The 21,767-nt window shown below is 45.2% G+C and overlaps 1 protein-coding gene across 1 annotated transcript in view; it reads right to left on the reverse strand.

Annotated features, from left to right (window-relative positions):
* BTBD9 (BTB domain containing 9) overlaps window positions 1–21,767 on the reverse strand; it is a 216,918-nt gene that overhangs the window by 17,282 nt on the left and 177,869 nt on the right. The window contains exon 9 of the mRNA XM_088445317.1: window positions 21,295–21,402. Coding sequence (XP_088301443.1) covers window positions 21,295–21,402 — 108 coding nt within the window. The remainder of the gene's footprint in view (window positions 1–21,294; window positions 21,403–21,767) is intronic.

Consider the following 21,767-nt stretch of genomic DNA (forward strand, 5'->3'; position numbering starts at 1 on the left):
CAGAGAGCGGGATTCCAATATCACTCTAATCTCTCACAGATGCCAGCTGTTGACGCAGATAATAGCCGAGTGGGGTTGGGTACGGGATGCCGGCGGTCAGAATCCCGACAGGGTTAGGATACCGACACTTGTTGGTCAGTATCCTAAACCTACCCCTCCCTCTGTGGTACCTAGACCTATCCTCCCCACTAGTGCCTAACCCTAACCCTCCCCCTTAGTGCCTAACCCGCCCCCTAACCCGAATACTTACCGTCGGGATTTTGACTGGATCCCGCCAGGTGCAGTACAGATGTGCCCACATACATCTTACATCCTTCCGCGTTAAACAGCCGAGCAGCTTATTGTGCAACTTTTTACCTTCAAAAGTGTCTTATTCGCAAAGTGATGAAAATAGGACACACAAATAGCTTCTGCTGATTAAAATGATATGCGGCACGACCTCTGTGTGCGACTGCATCTGTATGTGAAATGCTACGTTACAGTCTCAGCACCTGTGACACTGTAACGTAGCATTTCACATGCAGATACACCCGCAGTGGCACACAGAATATAGGCATGCCGCGTATCATTTTAATCAGCAGAAGTTGCTTATGCGTCCTAATTGCATTGCTTTGCAAATAAGAAGCACTTGAAGGTATAAAGTCGCACAAAAATATGCCCGGCACTACCGAGTAGCGCCCCGCTCACGCGTTATGTTTAAAGTGGAGATAAGATGTATGTGGACACATCTATACTTTACAACACAGACACTAATGCACAGCAGTTTGCAAACAGCGCTCGCTTCATGTGCAATGCGAATTGTCGCGATTTACGCTACACTGGCAGAGGCTGAAATCAGATTCATGCCCTAAAAGCACTAATCTGATGTTACCTAGAAGATACACATTTTAGATGGAGATTATTTGAATATTCTGTGTGGATTTTCACAAAAACAGACACTTTTAATCTCAGCTAGAAGGAACTAGAGAGAAGAAGAGTCTGTGTTGGGTAACTGATCCTTACCTAAAATCAGGTTCACAGAACAGAGGCAGCAAATTTCAGAACTCCCTCTAAATACATGATACTATCTCCCCACAGTACACTTCTATCTTTCATACTGACTGTCTCTGTACAAAATGATCTAATAATGATGTTTTTCTGCCTTCTCTATCAGGACCTTGTGAGCCAGACAGGCGGGTGATTAGATAGACGCGGGGAACTGTGATGGAGTCTTGCGGCACGCTCGGATCACGCTGACTCTGTGATGTCTGCGCTGGATACGTGACAACGTGGGAGTGACAATCCCCAGCTCCTCGGGTACCAGCAGAAGGCAGAACAAAGTTGTGTGGAAAGGGCACATCCTTGCAGAGGGAACAGGAGAGGAATGAAACAACTTACCCGTGTAATTGGCTTCTGAAAGGGGAAACAAGTAAATGCTTCATATTTTTCAGTTATGATAAAAGACAAATTATAAGGGAAAGGGTTCTGGGTGGCTGGAGAAACACGCTGGAAGGTGAAAAGAATCCGTAAGTAAGAAAGAGTTTTCAATTGAAAAAAAAAAAAATAAATAAATATATATATAATATACATATATTTCCCATTATTTTCCTACTCACTATTTTAAAGAGCAATACAGATGCTGGCCTGGGAGAACATTACATACACTCAGCCCAAAGCCTGTACTGTCACATGGAGCTGCAGATGTGTCCTTACACATCTTTGCTGCAGTCACGCTAAAAGCCCCGCTCAGTGCGCCACATCCCATGAGTCTCTGCTACTGCCGGGTGCCTTTATTGGGTCCTTTTTGCTGAAAATGTGACTAGGACGTACCAGCAGACTGCACTGATTAAGTTGATATGCGACACTTGTATGTCTGTGTGTGACTGAGGGCCTGATTCAGGACGCTCGCAAGCGGGTCGATGGTGCCCTACTGCGCATGCGCGAGACCCGGCTAGCGACGGGGTAGCCGTCGCTCCGGGTCTCGCACCAAAGGGGGCGTGCTGTCGATGTTGATTGACAGCACGCCCCCTTTGGTGGGCATGCCAGGGGCGTGGCTGCCAGACGGAGGCGTTCCCATGGGAACGCCTACCTTCTGAAGCAGGCCCCACTGACATCAGTAGTGATGTCAGTGGGAGTGATTTTGGCTCTGATAGAGCCAAAATCACTCCAGGGCTTGCGGCAGCGAGACCCTACCGCAGGGTCTCCGTCGCAAGCCCGATGGTCACGATGGTCTTGACCATCGCGACCATCATCATGGACGCTTGCTATAGCGAGCGTCCAAGAGGCCGCTCCATTTTCATGTAGGAGGGCCCTGACTCAGAGCGAGCGCTCTGGTCAGCGCGTCCGGCTCTGAAACAGGCCCTGAGTCCCTGAATCTGTATACGTAGTGCTACAATGTAGCGGATGCAGCTTTTATCATTCCAAGTGCCGTTATGCTTCATATACAGACACAGGTGCACACAGATATACACGTATCACATTAATCAGCACAGTCTGCTGGTGCGTCCTAGCCGCATCACATTGCCGCTTAGACGCATTTTTGGAAGAAAAAAACAAAACGCTGGAGCTAGCAGAGTAGCACGGGACCTGGAGGCTCGCTCACACAAGGCAAATCGCGCTGCATGATGTAGTGAGGCTAGATGTATGGGGACACATCTATACACCCACTGAGCACTTATTTCCTGTATACAGACATCATTACTGCTAGAAGCTTGCCATGGCGGCCCTGTATATGACATCCGGATCTCAGCCATATAGGCAGCAACAATTCTGGGAGCGATTCTGAGTTTCAGACGAAGTGCCAGCAAATGCAAACATCCACGGCTTTACTATACCTCCCAACTGTCTTGCTCTCCGTGGACCACCAATTGGCCGCAGTGACCCATGGGGGGGAGGATATGAAGGGAGCGCTCTCACTGCTGCTCTGGGTAAATAGATGCAATGCAGGGGAGAGCCTAGGGGAGTGATAAAGAGTGACGAAAATGGTGGCGTGCTGTGAGGCCATGCCCCTCTGCAACGCTGCTTTTTCAGGGCGATTTCAAATCCTATATTTTGGGAAGTATGAGACTTACAACCTTATGCTAATGCGAGTGTCCGTCCATCTGTGCGAGTAACCTGCTGTCTCCGTGCACGTGTCGCACTGCCCATTGTTGTTCCATCCACAGCCGTCATCGTTAGTAACACCACTTGTACTCACCCCATGCTGTCCAGCACCTCAACTAAGCACGGTAGTCGCCCTTTATGAAGCATCTGCTCATTGTGTCTGCACGGTAACCGCCCAAAAAGGCCCATTGCACGGACAAAGCAATCCATCCGTGCGTGGCGAGAACCACCTACTCTCATATGCTCCATGAAGGTATGTATGCATGAACTAGTCTGGTCTGGATCCTGAACTAATCTGGTTTGGTTAGTGAGGCAGAGGACAAGTTTACCCCCTCAGAATGTGCAGACATACGCCCCACAGTGGGATACATTCAGTACCCCGACACACAGGGGATGCCAGCGCTTAGAATAACAATGCCGGAATCCCAACACCTGTCAGAATCCCGGCGCTGGCATCATGAGGGTAAGTAGCAGGTTTAGGGGGAGAGTTAAGGCCCCCATACATCAGAGACTGATTGCAGCAATCGTGCAATTTGCAATCGATTGTGTATAAAATTCTTTCCCTTTTTCAAATCGATTGTGGCAATTCTGTAATCGATTGAAAAAGGGAAAGATTTTTATACACAATCGATTGCAAATTGCACGATTGCGGCAATCAATCTCTGATGTATGCGGGCCTTTAGGCACTAGGGGGAGGTTAGGTTCAGGCACCGGGGAGGGAGGGTTAGGGTAGGGGGAAGACTCCTACCAATAAGCGTCGGTATCCTAACCATGTCGGGATACCATCGTATGAATTTTGACCGTCAGGATCCCGAGCTGCGGCATCCAGTACCCATCCCCCCACAGCCTATATCATTCTGGAATCACAGTATGTGAAAGCATACATCCCACAACCTATATAGCTCTGGGATCTCAGTATGTGCAGGCATACACACCACAGCCTATATAGCTCTGGGACCTCAGTATGTGCAGGCATACACACCACAGCCTATATAGCTCTGGCACCGCAGTATGTGCAGGCATACACACCACAGCCTATATAGCTCTGGCACCGCAGTATGTGCAGGCATACACACCACAGCCTATATAGCTCTGGGACCGCAGTATGTGAGGGCATACACACCACAGCCTATATAGCTCTGGGATCTCAGTATGTACATGCATACACACCACAGCCTATATAGCTCTGAGACCTCAGTATGTGCAGGCATACACACCACAGCCTATATAGCTCTGGGACCTCAGTATGTGCAGGTATACACCCCACAGCATATATAGCTCTGGGACCGCAGTATGTGCAGGCATACACACCACAGCCTATATAGCTCTGGCACCGCAGTACGTGCAGGCATGCACACCACAGCCTATATAGTTCTGGGACCGCAGTATGTGCAGGTATACACACCACAGCCTATATAGCTCTGGGATCTCAGTATGTACAGGCATACACACCACAGCATATATAGCTCTGGGACCTCAGTACGTGCAGGCATACACACCACAGCCTATATAGCTTTGGGATCTCAGTATGTACAGGCATACACACCACAGTATATATAGCTCTGGGACCGCAGTATGTGCAGGCATACACACCACAGCATATATAGCTCTGTAATCTCAGTATGTACAGGCATACACACCACAGTATATATAGCTCTGTAATCTCAGTATGTGTAGGCATACACACCACAGCCTATATAGCTCTGGGATCTCAGTATGTACAGGCATACACACCACAGCCTATATAGCTCTGGGACCTCAGTATGTGCAGGTATACACACCACAGTATATATAGCAGTGGGATCTCAGTATGTACAGGCATACACACCACAGCCTATATAGCTCTGGGACCTCAGTATGTACAGGCATACACACCACAGTATATATAGCAGTGGGATCTCAGTATGTACAGGCATACACACCACAGCCTATATAGCTCTGGGATCTCAGTATGTACAGGCATACACACCACAGTATATATAGCAGTGGGATCTCAGTATGTACAGGCATACACACCACAGCCTATATAGCTCTGGGACCTCAGTATGTGCAGGTATACACGCCACAGCCTATATAGCTCTGGGACCTCAGTATGTGCAGGTATACACGCCACAGTCTATATAGCTCTGTAATCTCAGTATGTGCAGGTATACACACCACAGCCTATATAGAGTGGGACCTCAGTATGTGCAGGTATACACACCACAGCCTATATAGCTCTGGGACCTCAGTATGTGCAGGTATACACACCACAGCCTATATAGAGTGGGACCTCAGTATGTGCAGGTATACACGCCACAGCCTATATAGCTCTGGGACCTCAGTATGTGCAGGTATACACGCCACAGCCTATATAGCTCTGTAATCTCAGTATGTGCAGGTATACACACCACAGCCTAAGGTACATACTGTAAGCTCTGGAATCACAGTGTGTCCATATAAAAACTCCACAACCTACAGTATATAGCTCTGGAATTGCATATACCAGTGGTTCCCAAACTGTGCGCCATGGCACCCTGGGGTGCCTCAGGTTGGTGGTCCAACACCAAATCAAAATATTGATGGTCAATGTAATGTAAATATGTGGACAAAGAAGCTCAAACCTGTCCACCACCACATAGCTGACCCTAAGGATGACAGGTAACCACAATTTACTTCTACAGTTTCTTCTGAATTTCTCAATAACAAACTTTTGACTTAGGGGCGCCGTGAAGAAGATGCTGATACTCTAGGGCGCTCGTGATTCAAAAAAGTTTGGGAACCTCTGGCGTGTACACTTAGGAGATGATGTTGAGATGGTCGCTAATGGCAGTATATTACTTTAAATAATAAAAAAAATAGACTGCATGCAAAAACAGAGTATTTAGGCGTATATGTCGAGCTGTACCCATCTCAAGGTACCTCAGGCTCCGCATCTGCAGCATATGTGCCTGGCTTATGACAAGTCATTATTACCAGCAAGTATTTGCACCTTGTGCAAAAGATACACCTCCTAACAGGTATATGTACGTGTTTCTGCAGGTCCATATGAGCCGCAATTGCGTAAAAACGCCCATCCTGTACACGACCTGCGCTTGCCTGCCCCTTGCCCCGCCTCACACACAAGCGTTCCCTTGGCGGGCATGTGGTGTACCAACTTCTGCAATTTTCACAAACTGGTGTAAAGTCCAACATAGCACCAGCCGTCAGCGCTGTGAGAAGTCACAGGCCCCAAAAATGAGGCAGAAAAGTTCTAGCGATGCCAACTGCAGCTTCAACGACAAAGGTGATGAAAATGTAAAAACGTAACTGCAAAGTTGAGACGCACGGTGTCTGTACGTGAGCACAGTGATGCGCTGACGCAAGTAACTGACAGGGCGGCAGCAACAACCACAAAACCAACAGGAGCAGCCATATTGCAAAATAACAATGACGGTACAAATATAAAAAACACAATTTATTAAATTAGAATTGACACGATACACTTATTTTTTTCTAATTTCCTTAGTTTGCGGTTTGCCGAGGTTTCTGTATATGATGGAGGGATCATCGAATAAACAAAGTATAAAGCACATTACAGATACACAAGAGTTATCTCACCACGGACTCTTTACGTCGGTGACCCCTCACTCTACCTCCAGGCTCAGTTGTGATAAGAGACAGATTACATTTTAATACATGGCGCAGCCAAATCCTCTGCAGCACAGGCCGATGTCATTCCATATCATCCAGGTGATAGGAACATGAGGAGAGCTTCAGTCCTGCCTCGGTGTGCTTTATAAGAGGCAATTTATTACTGACATAAAGTGACGACTTGATAATGCATATTTATTACTGGCAAAAAAAAGTTTGGACTTCAGCAGAGGTTTAATGAAGTCGGCACTTGCAGGATGACATTTTTACAATGCTATCGAGTCAGAAAAGACTCTTCCCGTTTTGTCAGCCTGACAGGATCGGACGCAAAGGTCACCCCGCTCGTTTACCGAGAGGATGTCTCCCGGGCTTCGGGCCCCCCCTTCCTGACGAGATCTTTCTTCATTAGGCAAAAGAGCTGCTTCACAATATCCCACTGATACATCAACAGGACAGGTACTGGTGAGGTGCCCGGGCGACAGCCTGAAATGCTTCTTTTACTGCATGGAAATCTATAAACACATGTCAAGGTCCTGGCATCTGTGTGTCTTATCGCAGGCTGGCGCTGTCTCATAATCTGCCGCTTGTAAATCGGACAACAAGACAAAATATCAATGACAGAACTGGAGAGCGAGCGAGCGAGAGGTGCAATCATTCAAGCTTGTGTCTGTATAACATGGACACCGAGCGATGTGTCGCACTCCCTGGAGGGGTCACAGCAGACACAAAGTGACCTCTGATTACAGTTCCTTGTGAAAATGTCATTGTTACGGATGTGTCCACATACATCTATCCTCCATGCGCTACAAGTCACGTTACACATAACGCGTGAGCCCCAAGCATATTTTCTGCAACTTTTTCACTTACAATGTGTCTTATTCGCAGAGCAAAGTAAATAAGACGCACAAGCAACTTCTGCTGATTAAAATGATATGCGGCATGCTTATATTCTGTGTGCGACTGCGGGTGTATCTTCATGCGAAACGCTACGTTACAGTATCAGCGGCTGTGACACTGTAACGTAGCGTTTCGCATGCAGATACACCCGCAGCCACACACAGAATATAGGCATGCTGCATATCATTTTAATCAGCAGAAGTTGCTTGGGCGTCCTATTTGCATTGCTTTGCGAAAAAGATACATTGCAAGGGAAAAAGTAGCAGGAAAAGAGTCACGGCATGGCACGACTAGAAGGGCTTTTTAACCCGGAAGGAGGCTAGATATATGTGGACACATCTGTATTAACACAAGAATCTGCCATCTTGGAGGTCTAATTATAACGAGTGGATAGCAGTCCCTCAATATCCTTATTAGCCAGGTGTGTAAATGATGAGCCTTCGGCCTGTCAATCAATCATTGTCTAGGTATGGAAGTTTGAGGCTGTCAATGAAAACTTTCCAATCTCCATATGCAGAAATTTAACAGCAGTTGTGTTCCCTGATCTGTGCGACGGTGGACAAATCTGGGCTGATGATGGCACTTAACCAGTCAGTTGGGCGGGAAAATCATTGTTCAATTTGGCCTTCAATTCGCAAAAGATCCCAATGTTTGTTCCTTAGTTTCAGGGGAACGTTTTATAAAGGAAAGCTCTTTTTTTTTTGCAATAGTAAGACACAAATCTTACCACTGCAATGTACTAAAACTTACTCTTCTCACCATGAGGTGCGCTCCTCCACCCCTTGCAAAAAGTACCTATAAACGTCTCCCACATCTCCATACTGGGTACGTGAGAGCCGATAAGCCATGCATGGGCGCAGTAGATCGCAAAAAGACTCCACGCGCCACCAGGAAGGTAAGTAAGCATAACGCCAACCTGAGATAGCAACACGTTGCTCCAAATACTCGGATAAGTCCCCATAACATACTAAAGGGAAAGCATGGAAGCTCATTCATTCCTCTGCGATAATCCGTTTTAAACATTGCAGGAAGCGTTGGTAGCCCCAGTTTCCAACAAAAACAATTATCCCTACTTTATAAACATACCCCTCAGTGGCCATATAACTGCAGCCTGTTAGTGCGCAATGAAGAGATCACCTTCCCAAGGCATTTAGTGCTGCACCCAATAATGATGGCTGTGTTTTATATAGTATCATTATCCAGCATCAGAGGTCACCTAAGGGCCAAATGCCAGATATTGGCTGCAATATGGCAGCATGTGGCCAGCATTATTACTTAAACGCATGACAGTGTAATCCCTGCCTCTCATGCAGTTAATGAGATCAAACAATTGCTATACTAAAGCTAATTATTACTGTCATGGTTGTTATGTAAGGAATTGTGTTCTTGTGTCCAAAGTTACCAGTAGAAAGTGATAATTGAAATCTCTATTCTATTCCATCACCCACAAGTCACACGCTCTCATCTTGTAACATCATACTAGTGTCAGCTAGCTCCGTTCTGTGCTCCCCACATCTAAGCTAATGTAAAATCCTTCCTCCTCCACCTGAAGAATACCTCCCACCTCTGTCCTCCCCTCACTAACAGCACTAATAGACAGACTCCTCATCAGTTCCCATAAGCGACCCTCTGGTCACTAACAGATTGCTCATCCTCGCTAACTGTTCCCTAATGCTGTGACTATCTCTCATTACAATGTGTGCCTGCAATATCATACTGTCGTTTAACGCCTTCCTACAGCACATCTCTTCTCTGGCCTCTCTATATCTTCCTAATCACTTCCACGGACCTCACCAAGGACATGTACTTATCACCTCCTATTCCTGTGGTAGACTAAGCCAATTACCTACAACAGTGCAGAGACTGTCAGTCACACTATGATGCTGCAGGGAGGTGAGAGGACCAGCAGCTGGGCACATTCCCGGTTTGTTACTCTGAGAATGGCAGAGAACCGTTAGGCGTCCTGCTGTAACCTGAGAATAATTACATTCAGGCCATTCGCAATGTGGTATATTTGATTAATCTTTCAGAACACAGTCCAGTGCTAGACCTTCAAAGAACCCAGCCTAGAATGCATCTAAGTCAATGGCCGACTGACCAAGTCGGATATATTGAGCTTCTCATCACAATTCAGTAAGGGACAGTTCTGGGCCACAAATATGCACAACTGCAATGTATCTGTATGAGGACAAGTCTGCATACTTGTTGTAGAGGAAATTTTAAGGTGCAAACTCACTGCAGGGTCTTTGGTTTCTGCACTCATCATCCTTCTGGGAAGGAGCAGCGTGGAAGCAGTAAAAGTGGCACATCACAGTACCCCCTTACCGCCAACAGACATCCCCTTTATTTACAGGGATGTTGTCATTTGGGTCTATTATAAGCGTGGAATATAGGGACTATGGGCCTGATTCAGACCCACTCGCGAGCGGCTGTCCGCTTGCAAGTGGGTCGATGTTATGGACTGAGCATGCGCACGACGGAGGGAGATCCGTCGTGCGCATGCGCCAGACGCGACAAGCGAAGGAAAGTCCTTCGCTCGTTGTGTCCGATCAAAGGGGGCGTGCTGTCAATGTTGATTGACAGCACGCCCCCTTTGGTGGGCGTGCCGGGGGCGTGCCTCCCTGACGGGGGCGTTCCCACGGGAACGCCTCCCGTCAGAAGCCGGCCCACTGACATCACTAGTGATGTCAGTGGGAGTGATTTTGGCTCTGATAGAGCCAAAATCACTCCGGAGCTTGCGGTTGAAAACCTCAACCGCAGGCTCCGGCTCGCAAATTCGATGGTCGCGATGGTCTCGACCATCGCGACCATCACAATGCACGCTCGTATAGCCTGTGGGTGGTGACCCACAGCTATACGAGCGTCCACCCTAAAACTTATTTCATCTCCCCCTAATCTCACTTAAATAATCAATGCACATGTATGCACTATTTTTTTTTCTTAATTATTGTTTGGAAACAAACTTTGGCCCTGATTCAGAACCGGACGCTCTGACAGAGCGCTCGCTCTGAATCAGGGCCGTCCCTCTGAATCTAAGAGCGGCCTCCCGCCGCTCGCATAGCTGTGGGTGACCACCCACAGCTATAGCGAGCAGCCAAAATGATGGTCGCGATGGTCAAGACCATCGGGCCTGAGACGAGACCCTTGCGGTAGGGTCTCGTTGCCGCAAGCCCTGGAGTGCTTTTGGCTCTATCAGAGCCGAGAGCACTCCCACTGACATCACTTGTGATGTCAGTGGGGCCGGCCCCAGACGGTAGGCGTTCCCATGGGAATGCCTCCGTCTAGGCAGCCACGCCCCCGGCACGCCCACCAAAGGGGGCGTACTGTCAATCACCATCGACAGCACGCCCCCTTTGGTGCGAGACCCATAACGACGGCTTGGCCGTCGTTATTCGGGTATCGCGCATGCACACGACGGAGCCGCCTCCGTCGTGCACATGCGCACTTGGGCAACATCGACCCGCTTGCGAGCGCTCAGCGCTCGCGAGCGGGTCTGAATTAGGCCCTTTCTGCGATAACAATTAGCTGCACAGATGGACACATAAGAGTTAGTGTTGCTGAAATACTCCGTGCTGCTGTTAAAGTGGCAGGTCTCGGATTGGCAGCAAGTAGATCTGACTCCACCCACTTTTTACCCAGACATATCTGTGTGTACCAAATTGTAAATAATGAATATAACAGGTTCTTATCCCCTGGTGCAGATCAGCAGGAGATGAAACCATAGGTGGCAATTGTTTGGGTGCTTATATAACAGCTCTGTCTATATTGTAGTAGATTGAGGAATCTGTTATTCTGACCACCAGACAATGGCGTCAGCGCACTGATTAGTTCTGCAGCGACAGGTGTAACAAGCATCCCGTCGTTCAGTAGAATATGTCCCTCTGGATCAAAACTGTTGATTCAAGTATGATGTCAGCCTCTCCGCAGACTCTGTCCATAAATTGGCGTATCGGAGACAGAAATCAGCGTCGGCTTTATTTCCCAGCATTGTCGGCAAGCCTCGGAGTGGAAATGTTAAGGAGATAAGGACGAGAATCTCTTCAGAAAAAAGGACCTAAATTCAGAACCTACAAAGAAATCCTACAGAATAAGACATGAGATGAAATGTCGCTATCAAATGGCTGTTAGGAAAAAAAAAAAAATAACCACTTGAAAGTGTATTACGTTTTGTGGGTCTTTGTACGGGAAGAAAGCAGGGAGGCTTATCTCCGGCTCACATTCTGTACATGAAAGCGCACAGTCCCGGCACCTCACCAAGTCATTGTACTTATCTGACGGAGCAGGGAATAAAGACATTTCAGCTGGTATTTGGGAAATGAGAACAGGCGCCACAAAGGTGCCGCGGACCTGAGCGGCTCGTCGGGGTTAGGATTACTGCGCAGAACCACAGACTCACAGTTTCTGTAACGACTGATCTTTGGCCCTTCTAAAATATGAAATGACGCACAAACAGATGTATGGGAACAAGCCAGGACTTTACTAGAAATAAGACGGATAAGATAACGGGACAGGGAACGGTCATATTGTGAGCTATAGTGAGCACACAACGCAGCATGTGAGCAAGGTGACAGTATTCAATACTCAGCATTTTGGTAAATACATTCGGAAGATGCCTCTTTGTAGGCTCTGGTCAGTCGCTGGGAGATACCTGGCCACCATCGTATCTGGCAGGCTGGTCTCTACGTGTCTGGAGGAAGCTCTCGCCGCTCAGAACATTAAGTCTTTATTTACATCATGGCGGATATTTGCCCTCGCACCCTGATTTCTCATGGGTTTGCCCATAGATTGAGCAGCCCTATTTCTTCCATGCAAACTTACATTACAATTATACTACAATCAATGAATGAACACAGGGTGGATGGAGGGGCAACAGTACAGATCGTAGCAATACTTCTGGCCATCCATGGTACGTGTTACATTTCCTCATACAGGGATCAATGATTCCTTACTGCACCTCCATTGCTCTCCTCCTAATGAATGACACTCCCCCTGTAACGTGCTAACACAATCACATGAGTGGTAAGGTCACTGGAAGATCAGCACACTCATCTCCTGAAATAATATGTGCTGCTGTGAGAACTAGAATGATCTGATCGGCTAAAAGTTTGTTCAATCTCTAACTATTTCAAAACTGAGGAAATCCATAGTAAAGTTTTCAAATATAAGACAGAAAGGTAACACAGCACTTGTACACTGTTAGCCTCGCTGTGGCCTCACGTGTCATGTCTGTGTGTAGGAAGTCACACGTCTGTACTGACCGTTTCTGCTCGTCCATCAGGCGTTCATCTCTAATGTATCTTTACTAAACTGACAAATGGCAGCACAGGAACAGGACATACAATAGATGTCAGGATTAATTAACAGTTAAACACTTTAGTCAGTTGAAAATTATTATTAATGTAGTGTCTGATTTGCAGTGCGAATAGCCACTTATTGAATTAATACCATTAGGCTAAGTTACATTCAGAGAGGTGAATATTAGCTTAGAATAGTAGACAGTACCCTGGGGAAAGCGTTAAACATATATTGATATATTATATCAGTAACAAAATAACAGCTTACTAGAGACTAGATTACTGTACGAGATGGTGGACCCAGGGCAGATAGCATATTAACATACAGATATTTGGGCCTAGCAAAACCTTAGTCCACACTCACACAGCTCTCTCCACATGCTGTAGTTGTGAATGTTATATATTAAGGGGGGTGGGTTAGGTTTAGGGTGCGTGCAAAGGGAGGTTAGATTTAGGCACTATGGGGGGAGTTTAGGGTCAGGTACCGAGGAGGGAGGGTTAGGGGAAGAGAGAGGGAGAGGGGGAGGCTTAGGGTGCATGGAAAGGGAGGGTAAATTTAGGCACTATGGGGGAAGTTTAGGGTCAGGCACCGGGGAGGGAGGGTTAGGGTAAGGGAGAGGGATAGGTTTAGGGTGCGTGGAAAGGGAGGTTAGATTTAGGCACTATGGGGGGAGTTTAGGGTCAGGCACCGGGGAGGGAGGGTTAGTTTAAGGGAGAGGGGGAGGGATAGGTTTAGGGTGCGTGGAAAGGGAGGTTAGATTTAGGCACTATGGGGGGAGTTTAGGGTCAGGCCCCCGGGGTGGGAGGGTTAGGTTTAGGATGCGTGGAAAGGGAGGTTAGATTTAGGCACTATGGGGGGGAGTTTAGGGTCAGGCACTGGGGAGGGAGGGTTAGGGTAAGAGGGAGGGTTAGGTTTAGGGTGCATGGAAAGGGAGGTTAGATTTAGGCACTATGGGGGAGTTTAGGGTCAGGCACCGGGGAGGGAGGGTTAGGGTAAGGGCGAGGGGGAGGGTTAGGTTTAGGGTGCATGGAAAGAGAGGTTAGATTTAGGCACTATGGAGGGAGTTTAGGGTCAGGCACCGGGAAGGCAGGGTTACGATAAGGGGGAGGGTTAGGTTTAGGGTGCGTGGAAAGGGAGGTTAGATTTAGGCACTATGGGGAGAGTTTAGGGTCAGGCACCGGCGAGGGAGGGTTAGGATAAGTTAGAGGGGGAGGGTTCGAATACTGACTGACTAGTGTCGGCATTCTAACCCTGTTGGGATACCGGTGTCGGGATTCTGACCGCTGGGATCACATTCGCCAGCATGCTTACCCATCTCCACACACATCCACAGCAAGGCGGCTGCATAGAATCCTCACAGAGCAAGACAAGGAGCTCCTCCAGGAAGTCAAACACCCAAGCCTTCTACATGCATGTGGTCTGAACTAGAACCGGAGTGATGAAAACACCACGCAGGCCTAGCACAGTCCCTTTTCTGCCAGGCCTTTCATATCTACGCAGCTACGTGAGGAAGGAGGGTAGCGCAACGTAACCGCACTACACGGGGATCTGGGCTTCCATTAACCGGGGATAATATATCTCTTTAAGATATATAGGGCTTAACGCACTGTGGTAAAATAAGTTAATAATGTTGCATTTACAGCGCACATTTGTTAGCAGTAAGTCTGTCTGGTTATTGTGGTTTAAATCTGGCAATGTGAGTGGGAACTGACGCTGTATTAATAAGGGCGTTTTGTGATAATATGCACATAGTCAGCTGTGGACCATGGAAGCTTGTTACTGGACTGTTAACATGCGGACTGGACAAAATGGCCGCCGCAGTATACTTGTGAGGACATGGAAGGGGTTGCCCATAATAAGTGTATACTTACAGGAGTTTGTGCAGATATTATACAGGCTGATAAGCAATGGTAGTTCGTGATTTGGAGCTGTGGATACTTTTACTGTGTTTTGTAGCTTAAATATAATAGAGGAGATTAATATGTGTTTACTGGCTCATTAATCTTTTCGCAAAGGAACTGCTGCAATCCCTGTATTACATTACACAAACCCTGTAAGATAGAAGATGGAGTCTTGGGGGCATATGTATCAAAGCTTGATGGGAGATAAAATTGTGAGATAAATATCACCAACCAATCAGCTTCTAACTTACATTTTGAAGGCTGTGTTTAAGAATTGATAGTTCGGAGCTGATTGGTTGATGATACCTGTATATATTTCACAATTTTATCTCACATCAAGCTTTCATACATATGCCACTTGGAGTTTAATGTCTACAACTGGAAAGGTTAAAAGTATGGCTGCGCTTAGATACATGAGCTTAATCTGAAAGAGACTAAATACTGAAATGTATTATACTGATATGAAAGGATAGTGATGCTGTATTCATTGGTTAGAAAGTGTGTAATTCAATAGGCCTAGCCTATTAAGAGCAATACAATATATTACCATATGTGTTATACTACATTATATATTTTCGATGCTTGTGGTTATTAGAAAATATCTTAAACTACATATGTGTGCAATCTTTATTATATGGTAATGCTATGAATATCATGGTTCATGTAAATTCAAAGCCGGAAAAATAAATTAGATTTCTTGGTTATACTTTTGTAAGTGGTTGATTAATAATAATAGTAGATATAAATAGTTAAGAAATGGTCAGTAGGATTAACTATTATTTAACCATCAGTGCTCAGTCAGAAATAGCATACTATAACATTTATCTGAAATAGTCTGTATTATGGTTATATCAGTAACTTGTTTCTAACCAGTCAAATATAGGTGATATATGTGTTAGAAAATGTAACATTATTGGGTATTTGCTATAATAAAGGCTTCAAAATAAGATATTAAATATCATATTAAATCAGCTTGCATTAGAACGTCCAGTTTGGACATCTTCATATTTAGGAAGACTTTTTATGGGGATCTGATCAACCTGTCTTGGAGCCAGTAAATAGCTTACATCAGTGAGGATCACAGACATCAGCCATGTAAGGGGACTCCCCCTAAATATATGGTACAGAAATTATCCACATCTACAAAGCATAGGTTTACCGTAAAGTCAACAACGGTGTTAACCAGGCTCCAGTACTTATCGTTACTCTCTTCAGAGAAAGGAATACAGAACATGTTCATTATATGCTATAGGATAGCTTGTTAGGACTGGAGCAGAAATTATAACAATCCTCCCTCAAACAGAAACTTAATGTAGAATAAATGAAATTAGGAAACAGAGAAAACACGGAGATTGGATACCAGCGTTTGAGTGACTGAGGGCCGACCTTTCCAACATGACCCTTCCCCTAAGAAACACAATGCTCCAATCCTTACTCTACCACTTATCTACATGGTCTAGTTACCTGAGCTGAACTCTTCTCCTCGTCGTCAATTAATCGTTCCAACATAGGTAAGTGCGATAGCAAAGTTCAGAAGCAGAGCATTTTGTATTGAGAGTAATAGTTTATGCCGTCGTCTTGGAACACTAACAATGCTGCTTAGCCATAAGAAATGTAAAGTGATAGAAGACTTGGTGAACCAAAAACTAATACAGTAAAAGTGAGATGAGGGGAGAATGAAGAATAGTAACTGGTGCAATCCCAAAACAATATCTGTGAGTGTTGGATGAACAAGAAAATCAACAGAAACCACCAAACAGGCCAAGTCCTCTACAGCGACCAAACATGGTGGATTTAATGGAATCGGAACAGTTGAGAATGCTGTAAAAGTTCCCAGCCCTCTTTGGTCTCTAAATTTGAATAATGTATTCATCAGAATCCTGGAGCTTATAGTCCCAGCACCAAGTGCTCCTATTACTCTATTGCGACAAAACATAGAAGACAGGATTGTGAAGAAAATAAGGAACACATTTATTTAGGTCTCTTTGAAAAGATCTGCCCAGCATTATCTGCGATGAGAGAGAGAAATATACATATGGAGACTATGTATACAGGAGTCACTGTGATGCTCTCCGAGCCTGAGCTGAAGGAATCTGACAATGAGCTCACAGCACAGGGCTGACACCAATACAAAGAGGTTCAGCATCCCACATAATGCCACATAAGAGCCTGATGAAACTATCATCCACAAATAGGGACAACCTGCCCCAGCAGCATTGTTAGACTAGATTGTGTATCTTCCTCCATTTATAAGTGTATTGTGTAGGTGCCAACTGACTGAAAGCCCCTGGGATACGCGTATGAGCTACGTGAAACATTATTGGTTAAATAAACTGGTTACCGGGAAATCCAGAATAAAATGCCCAAATGTGTTGCAGTTAAATGACCCATAACAATGAGTAATTAAAGGACAACCAAAACTCAAAACGCGACGAGAGAGTGCCGGACGCCAGGGGGTTTCTTACCAGGCGGACTGCACCAAAAAAAATAAAATAAACAGCCTGGGGAGAACACCGTACAAATCAGGTCTGCAAGTCTGTCATTCACATGCCACAACTCAGATAGAGGAGCACCACCTAACACCTATCCTGCTTCAAAGGGATAAGATAGAGCATGGTGGTAATATATAGTTATTTCAGGTTATTTACTCCATTCAATAAAGCACAGACACAAAATGTTTGTTATATTGAAATGTCAACGGTCAGCTCTACTTGCTGTTTAATATTGACCTCTACAATCCACCCAGCCCTGATGCTTCTTGCCAGACACATGGTCTAGAAATACTTATCCTTATTTATTCTTTAAAAGTCAGTCTCTTCCATACCCTTAGCTGGCGAACCCTCCCCTAATGCCACTGTTACACTAAGAAAAATAAAAAGAGAAGAAAGAATAAGCAGCCATTATAGCAGATTAAAAAGAAAAAATTGAGTATTCCATAACTCCGAGAAGCTGAAATTCCGACAACACATGTGCATGTCCTTTCCTATCAGACACTACACGTGTGCATGTCCTTTCCTATCAGACACTACACATGTGCATGTCCTTTCCTATCAGACACTACACATGTGCATGTCCTTTCCTATCAGACACTACACGTGTGCATGTCCTTTCCTATCAGACACTACACGTGTGCATGTCCTTTCCTATCAGACACTACACGTGTGCATGTCCTTTCCTATCAGACACTACACGTGTGCATGTCCTTTCCTATCAGACACTACACGTGTGCATGTCCTTTCCTATCAGACACTACACGTGTGCATGTCCTTTCCTATCAGACACTACACGTGTGCATGTCCTTTCCTATCAGACACTACACGTGTGCATGTCCTTTCCTATCAGACACTACACGTGTGCATGTCCTTTCCTATCAGACACTACACGTGTGCATGTCCTTTCCTATCAGACACTACACGTGTGCATGTCCTTTCCTATCAGACACTACACGTGTGCATGTCCTTTCCTATCAGACACTACACGTGTGCATGTCCTTTCCTATCAGACACTACACGTGTGCATGTCCTTTCCTATCAGACACTACACGTGTGCATGTCCTTTCCTATCAGACACTACACGTGTGCATGTCCTTTCCTATCAGACACTACACGTGTGCATGTCCTTTCCTATCAGACACTACACGTGTGCATGTCCTTTCCTATCAGACACTACACGTGTGCATGTCCTTTCCTATCAGACACTACACGTGTGCATGTCCTTTCCTATCAGACACTACACGTGTGCATGTCCTTTCCTATCAGACACTACACGTGTGCATGTCCTTTCCTATCAGACACTACACGTGTGCATGTCCTTTCCTATCAGACACTACACGTGTGCATGTCCTTTCCTATCAGACACTACACATGTGCATGTCCTTTCCTATCAGACACTACACATGTGCATGTCCTTTCCTATCAGACACTACACATGTGCATGTCCTTTCCTATCAGACACTACACATGTGCATGTCCTTTCCTATCAGACACTACACATGTGCATGTCCTTTCCTATCAGACACTACACATGTGCATGTCCTTTCCTATCAGACACTACACATGTGCATGTCCTTTCCTATCAGACACTACACATGTGCATGTCCTTTCCTATCAGACACTACACATGTGCATGTCCTTTCCTATCAGACACTACACGTGTGCATGTCCTTTCCTATCAGACACTACACGTGTGCATGTCCTTTCCTATCAGACACTTAGAATTCTTTATTTTTTGAAGAGGTTACATTTGGTAAAGAATCTGGCATATTGCTTTCTAGGCAATGTCAGTGGCATTAGGGAGGTGCTGAGAGTACAGGGAAGGGAGTAGACAGATGGTTTCGATGTGCATTACTGAGCCAAAATTGTTCATGATTATAGATCAGCTCTAACAATCATACTAAAAAACGCTACAAGGTCTTTACTGCTTTTCAATAAACTATACACAAAAAAATTCCAGATGAATAAAGTAGACATAAAAGTAAAATCAGACAGCGATATACTAAAGGTAATTTGGAGAGAGCGCCACAAAGTCTGATAATATTTAATTCATTTAATCTAAAGCAGAAAAAAAATAAAATAAGAGTTAATTAAACTTTATAATTAGAAAATCTTCACATAGCGCAATGAATAAAGAACATTTCTATCTTCTCAGTATTCCGGTCTATAGTTATTTCAGCCGTATGGAGCTGAATCTTCTCACAGTCTGTTACTGTATAAGTCCAGCCAGAAATGTCTGTCTAGGAGCAATAACTATAGCTGCACTCTAATGCTCCACACGTCACTTATGATTGCATTCTAATACTCTGGGCATTTACTATGGTTGCTCTCTAATGCTCCAAACATTACCGAAGGCTGTGCTCTAATACTCCCAGCACTACATTCTAATACTCCCAGCATTACCTAAGGCTACATTCTAATACTCCCAGCATTACCTATGCGATCACTCTGACACTCCCCACAATACCTGTGGCTGCACTCTACTCTAATCCTTCCAGCATTTTCCCTAACTGCACTATAATAGTCTGAGCATTACCTACGGCTGCACTCTAATACTCCAAGCAAGCTGAACGCGAATACTCACAGGATTATTTATAACTGAACTCTAATACTCCCAGCATTACCTATGGCTACATTTGAATACTCTGAGCCTGACCTAGAGTTGTACTCTAATACTTTGAGAATTAGCTATGGCTGCTTTTTAATACTCTGAGCATGACCTATAGCTGCACTCTAAAACTCATAGCACTAACTATGGCTGCACTCTAATACTCCGAGCATTATCTATGGCTAAACTGTAATATCCTAACCCTATTCTATGGCTGCACTCTTATATTTAACCATGACTTTACTCCAACATTCCAAGCACTGATTAAAGCTGCACTCTAAAGCTTCACACATTACCTCTGGCTGCACAGAAATACTCTGAAAACCCAGAGACTATTAGGGGCAATCTGCAGATATTTATGCCACTACTTTCACAGAATAATCTGCTACAATGCCGGCTGCTATTTGCCAGAAAAGAAAGGTCAGCTAGCTGAGGATCTGATGCCTAATTACTGGCGGACGCCCTATTTACATCGCTGACAATGTGAAAGACATTACTGCCATATGACTCGGGGCCAGGAGACGCCGGCAAACTTATCATAAAATGTTTGCCCTTTAAGACAAAATAAAGCGAAGAAAAAAGGAAGGCTTTCATTATTGTTATTTTATGCGGAGAATAGTGAGGAGAGAAATAAATCTACACGCGGCATTTAGAGGATGACAATGACATCAGTGCGTAACGCTAATTGGCTTCTGTTAGGGAGGCAGCGAGAGCAGGCTGATAGTTCCCTGGAAGTAAGAAGAGACGTAAAGAGGACCCGGCTGTCTGACTGAGCTTTGAGGAGCGGATTATAAATATAGACACTGGTTTCAGTACATCAGCCCAAAGAGCAGAATAACACGTTTCTTTGTTCCAGGACTTGACAGTAGACTTTTCTCTGTCTCAGCGACATCATCCGGGATCCATCACACCAACGTAACCTTTACAAGCCGGATTTTATACTGGCCTGAAATTAGACACTGCCTAATAAGGGCTAAGTGTTGTCTAGATAGTGGAGACGGAACCAATAGCTGCTGAAAAGTACACGGCAGAGGCAAAAGCAACTTAGTGGGCTGTAAGCTGACAGTACCACGGGCATACAGCATGACACACTCCCCTGCACAAGATACTCTGCACCAAGTGCTACCATTGCTGCACCAAGTAATACTATTACCAGACCACGCTGTCAGCAAACTTATCAATGAAGGCGTCTAATTGGCTTTTTTATCAACTGTCATTGCAACACTGACATCTGCTGGCTGGGAGAAGGTACTGCACGCCACTATAAAATCAGGCAATACAATAAATTAATGTCATTAAAGTCATAGTGATTTCTATATAATGTTACTAAAAAATCTCACTTGGATCATACCAACACATAAAATAGAATTAACCTTCCTGGAAGATTGTGTATTGGGTATGAACATACCTGCAGGGAACTTTCGTCCTATCAGCCACCATTGTCCACTGCTGCTGATTGATAGAAACCTCGATGTAGTAACTGTAACTCCGATCATCACAATCCCACAACAATAACCTGTTAAATAGAGGAAAAATAAATGCGCATTAGCCAGTAAGTAACTAAACACTGAATACACAGCTACTTCCAGCACCACGACAGACAGCGGTAACACTCATAGAGAAGGACGCATCTGTCAGCAGTCCTGTTCCTGTAACAAACATGAAATGGATTTAAATTGACTGCACCTTATTCCAGCATAGTTTATTATCACATCACCCGCGTTCCTGCTGCAGGTGTGACAGTTACTGAAAGCTGATTAACATCAGTCACTTATACTGTAACTAAGTCAGATAAGTCATCGCTTCCGAGGTATTTCTGATCCGCGAGATGTCAGTTGCAAATCACCAACATTCTTATTCAATACTAGCTGATGTACCCAG

This window comes from Taudactylus pleione, unplaced genomic scaffold (genome assembly GCF_031769625.1).
Source record: "Taudactylus pleione unplaced genomic scaffold, aTauple2 ptg000378l, whole genome shotgun sequence".
Taxonomy (NCBI): Eukaryota; Metazoa; Chordata; class Amphibia; order Anura; family Myobatrachidae; genus Taudactylus; species Taudactylus pleione.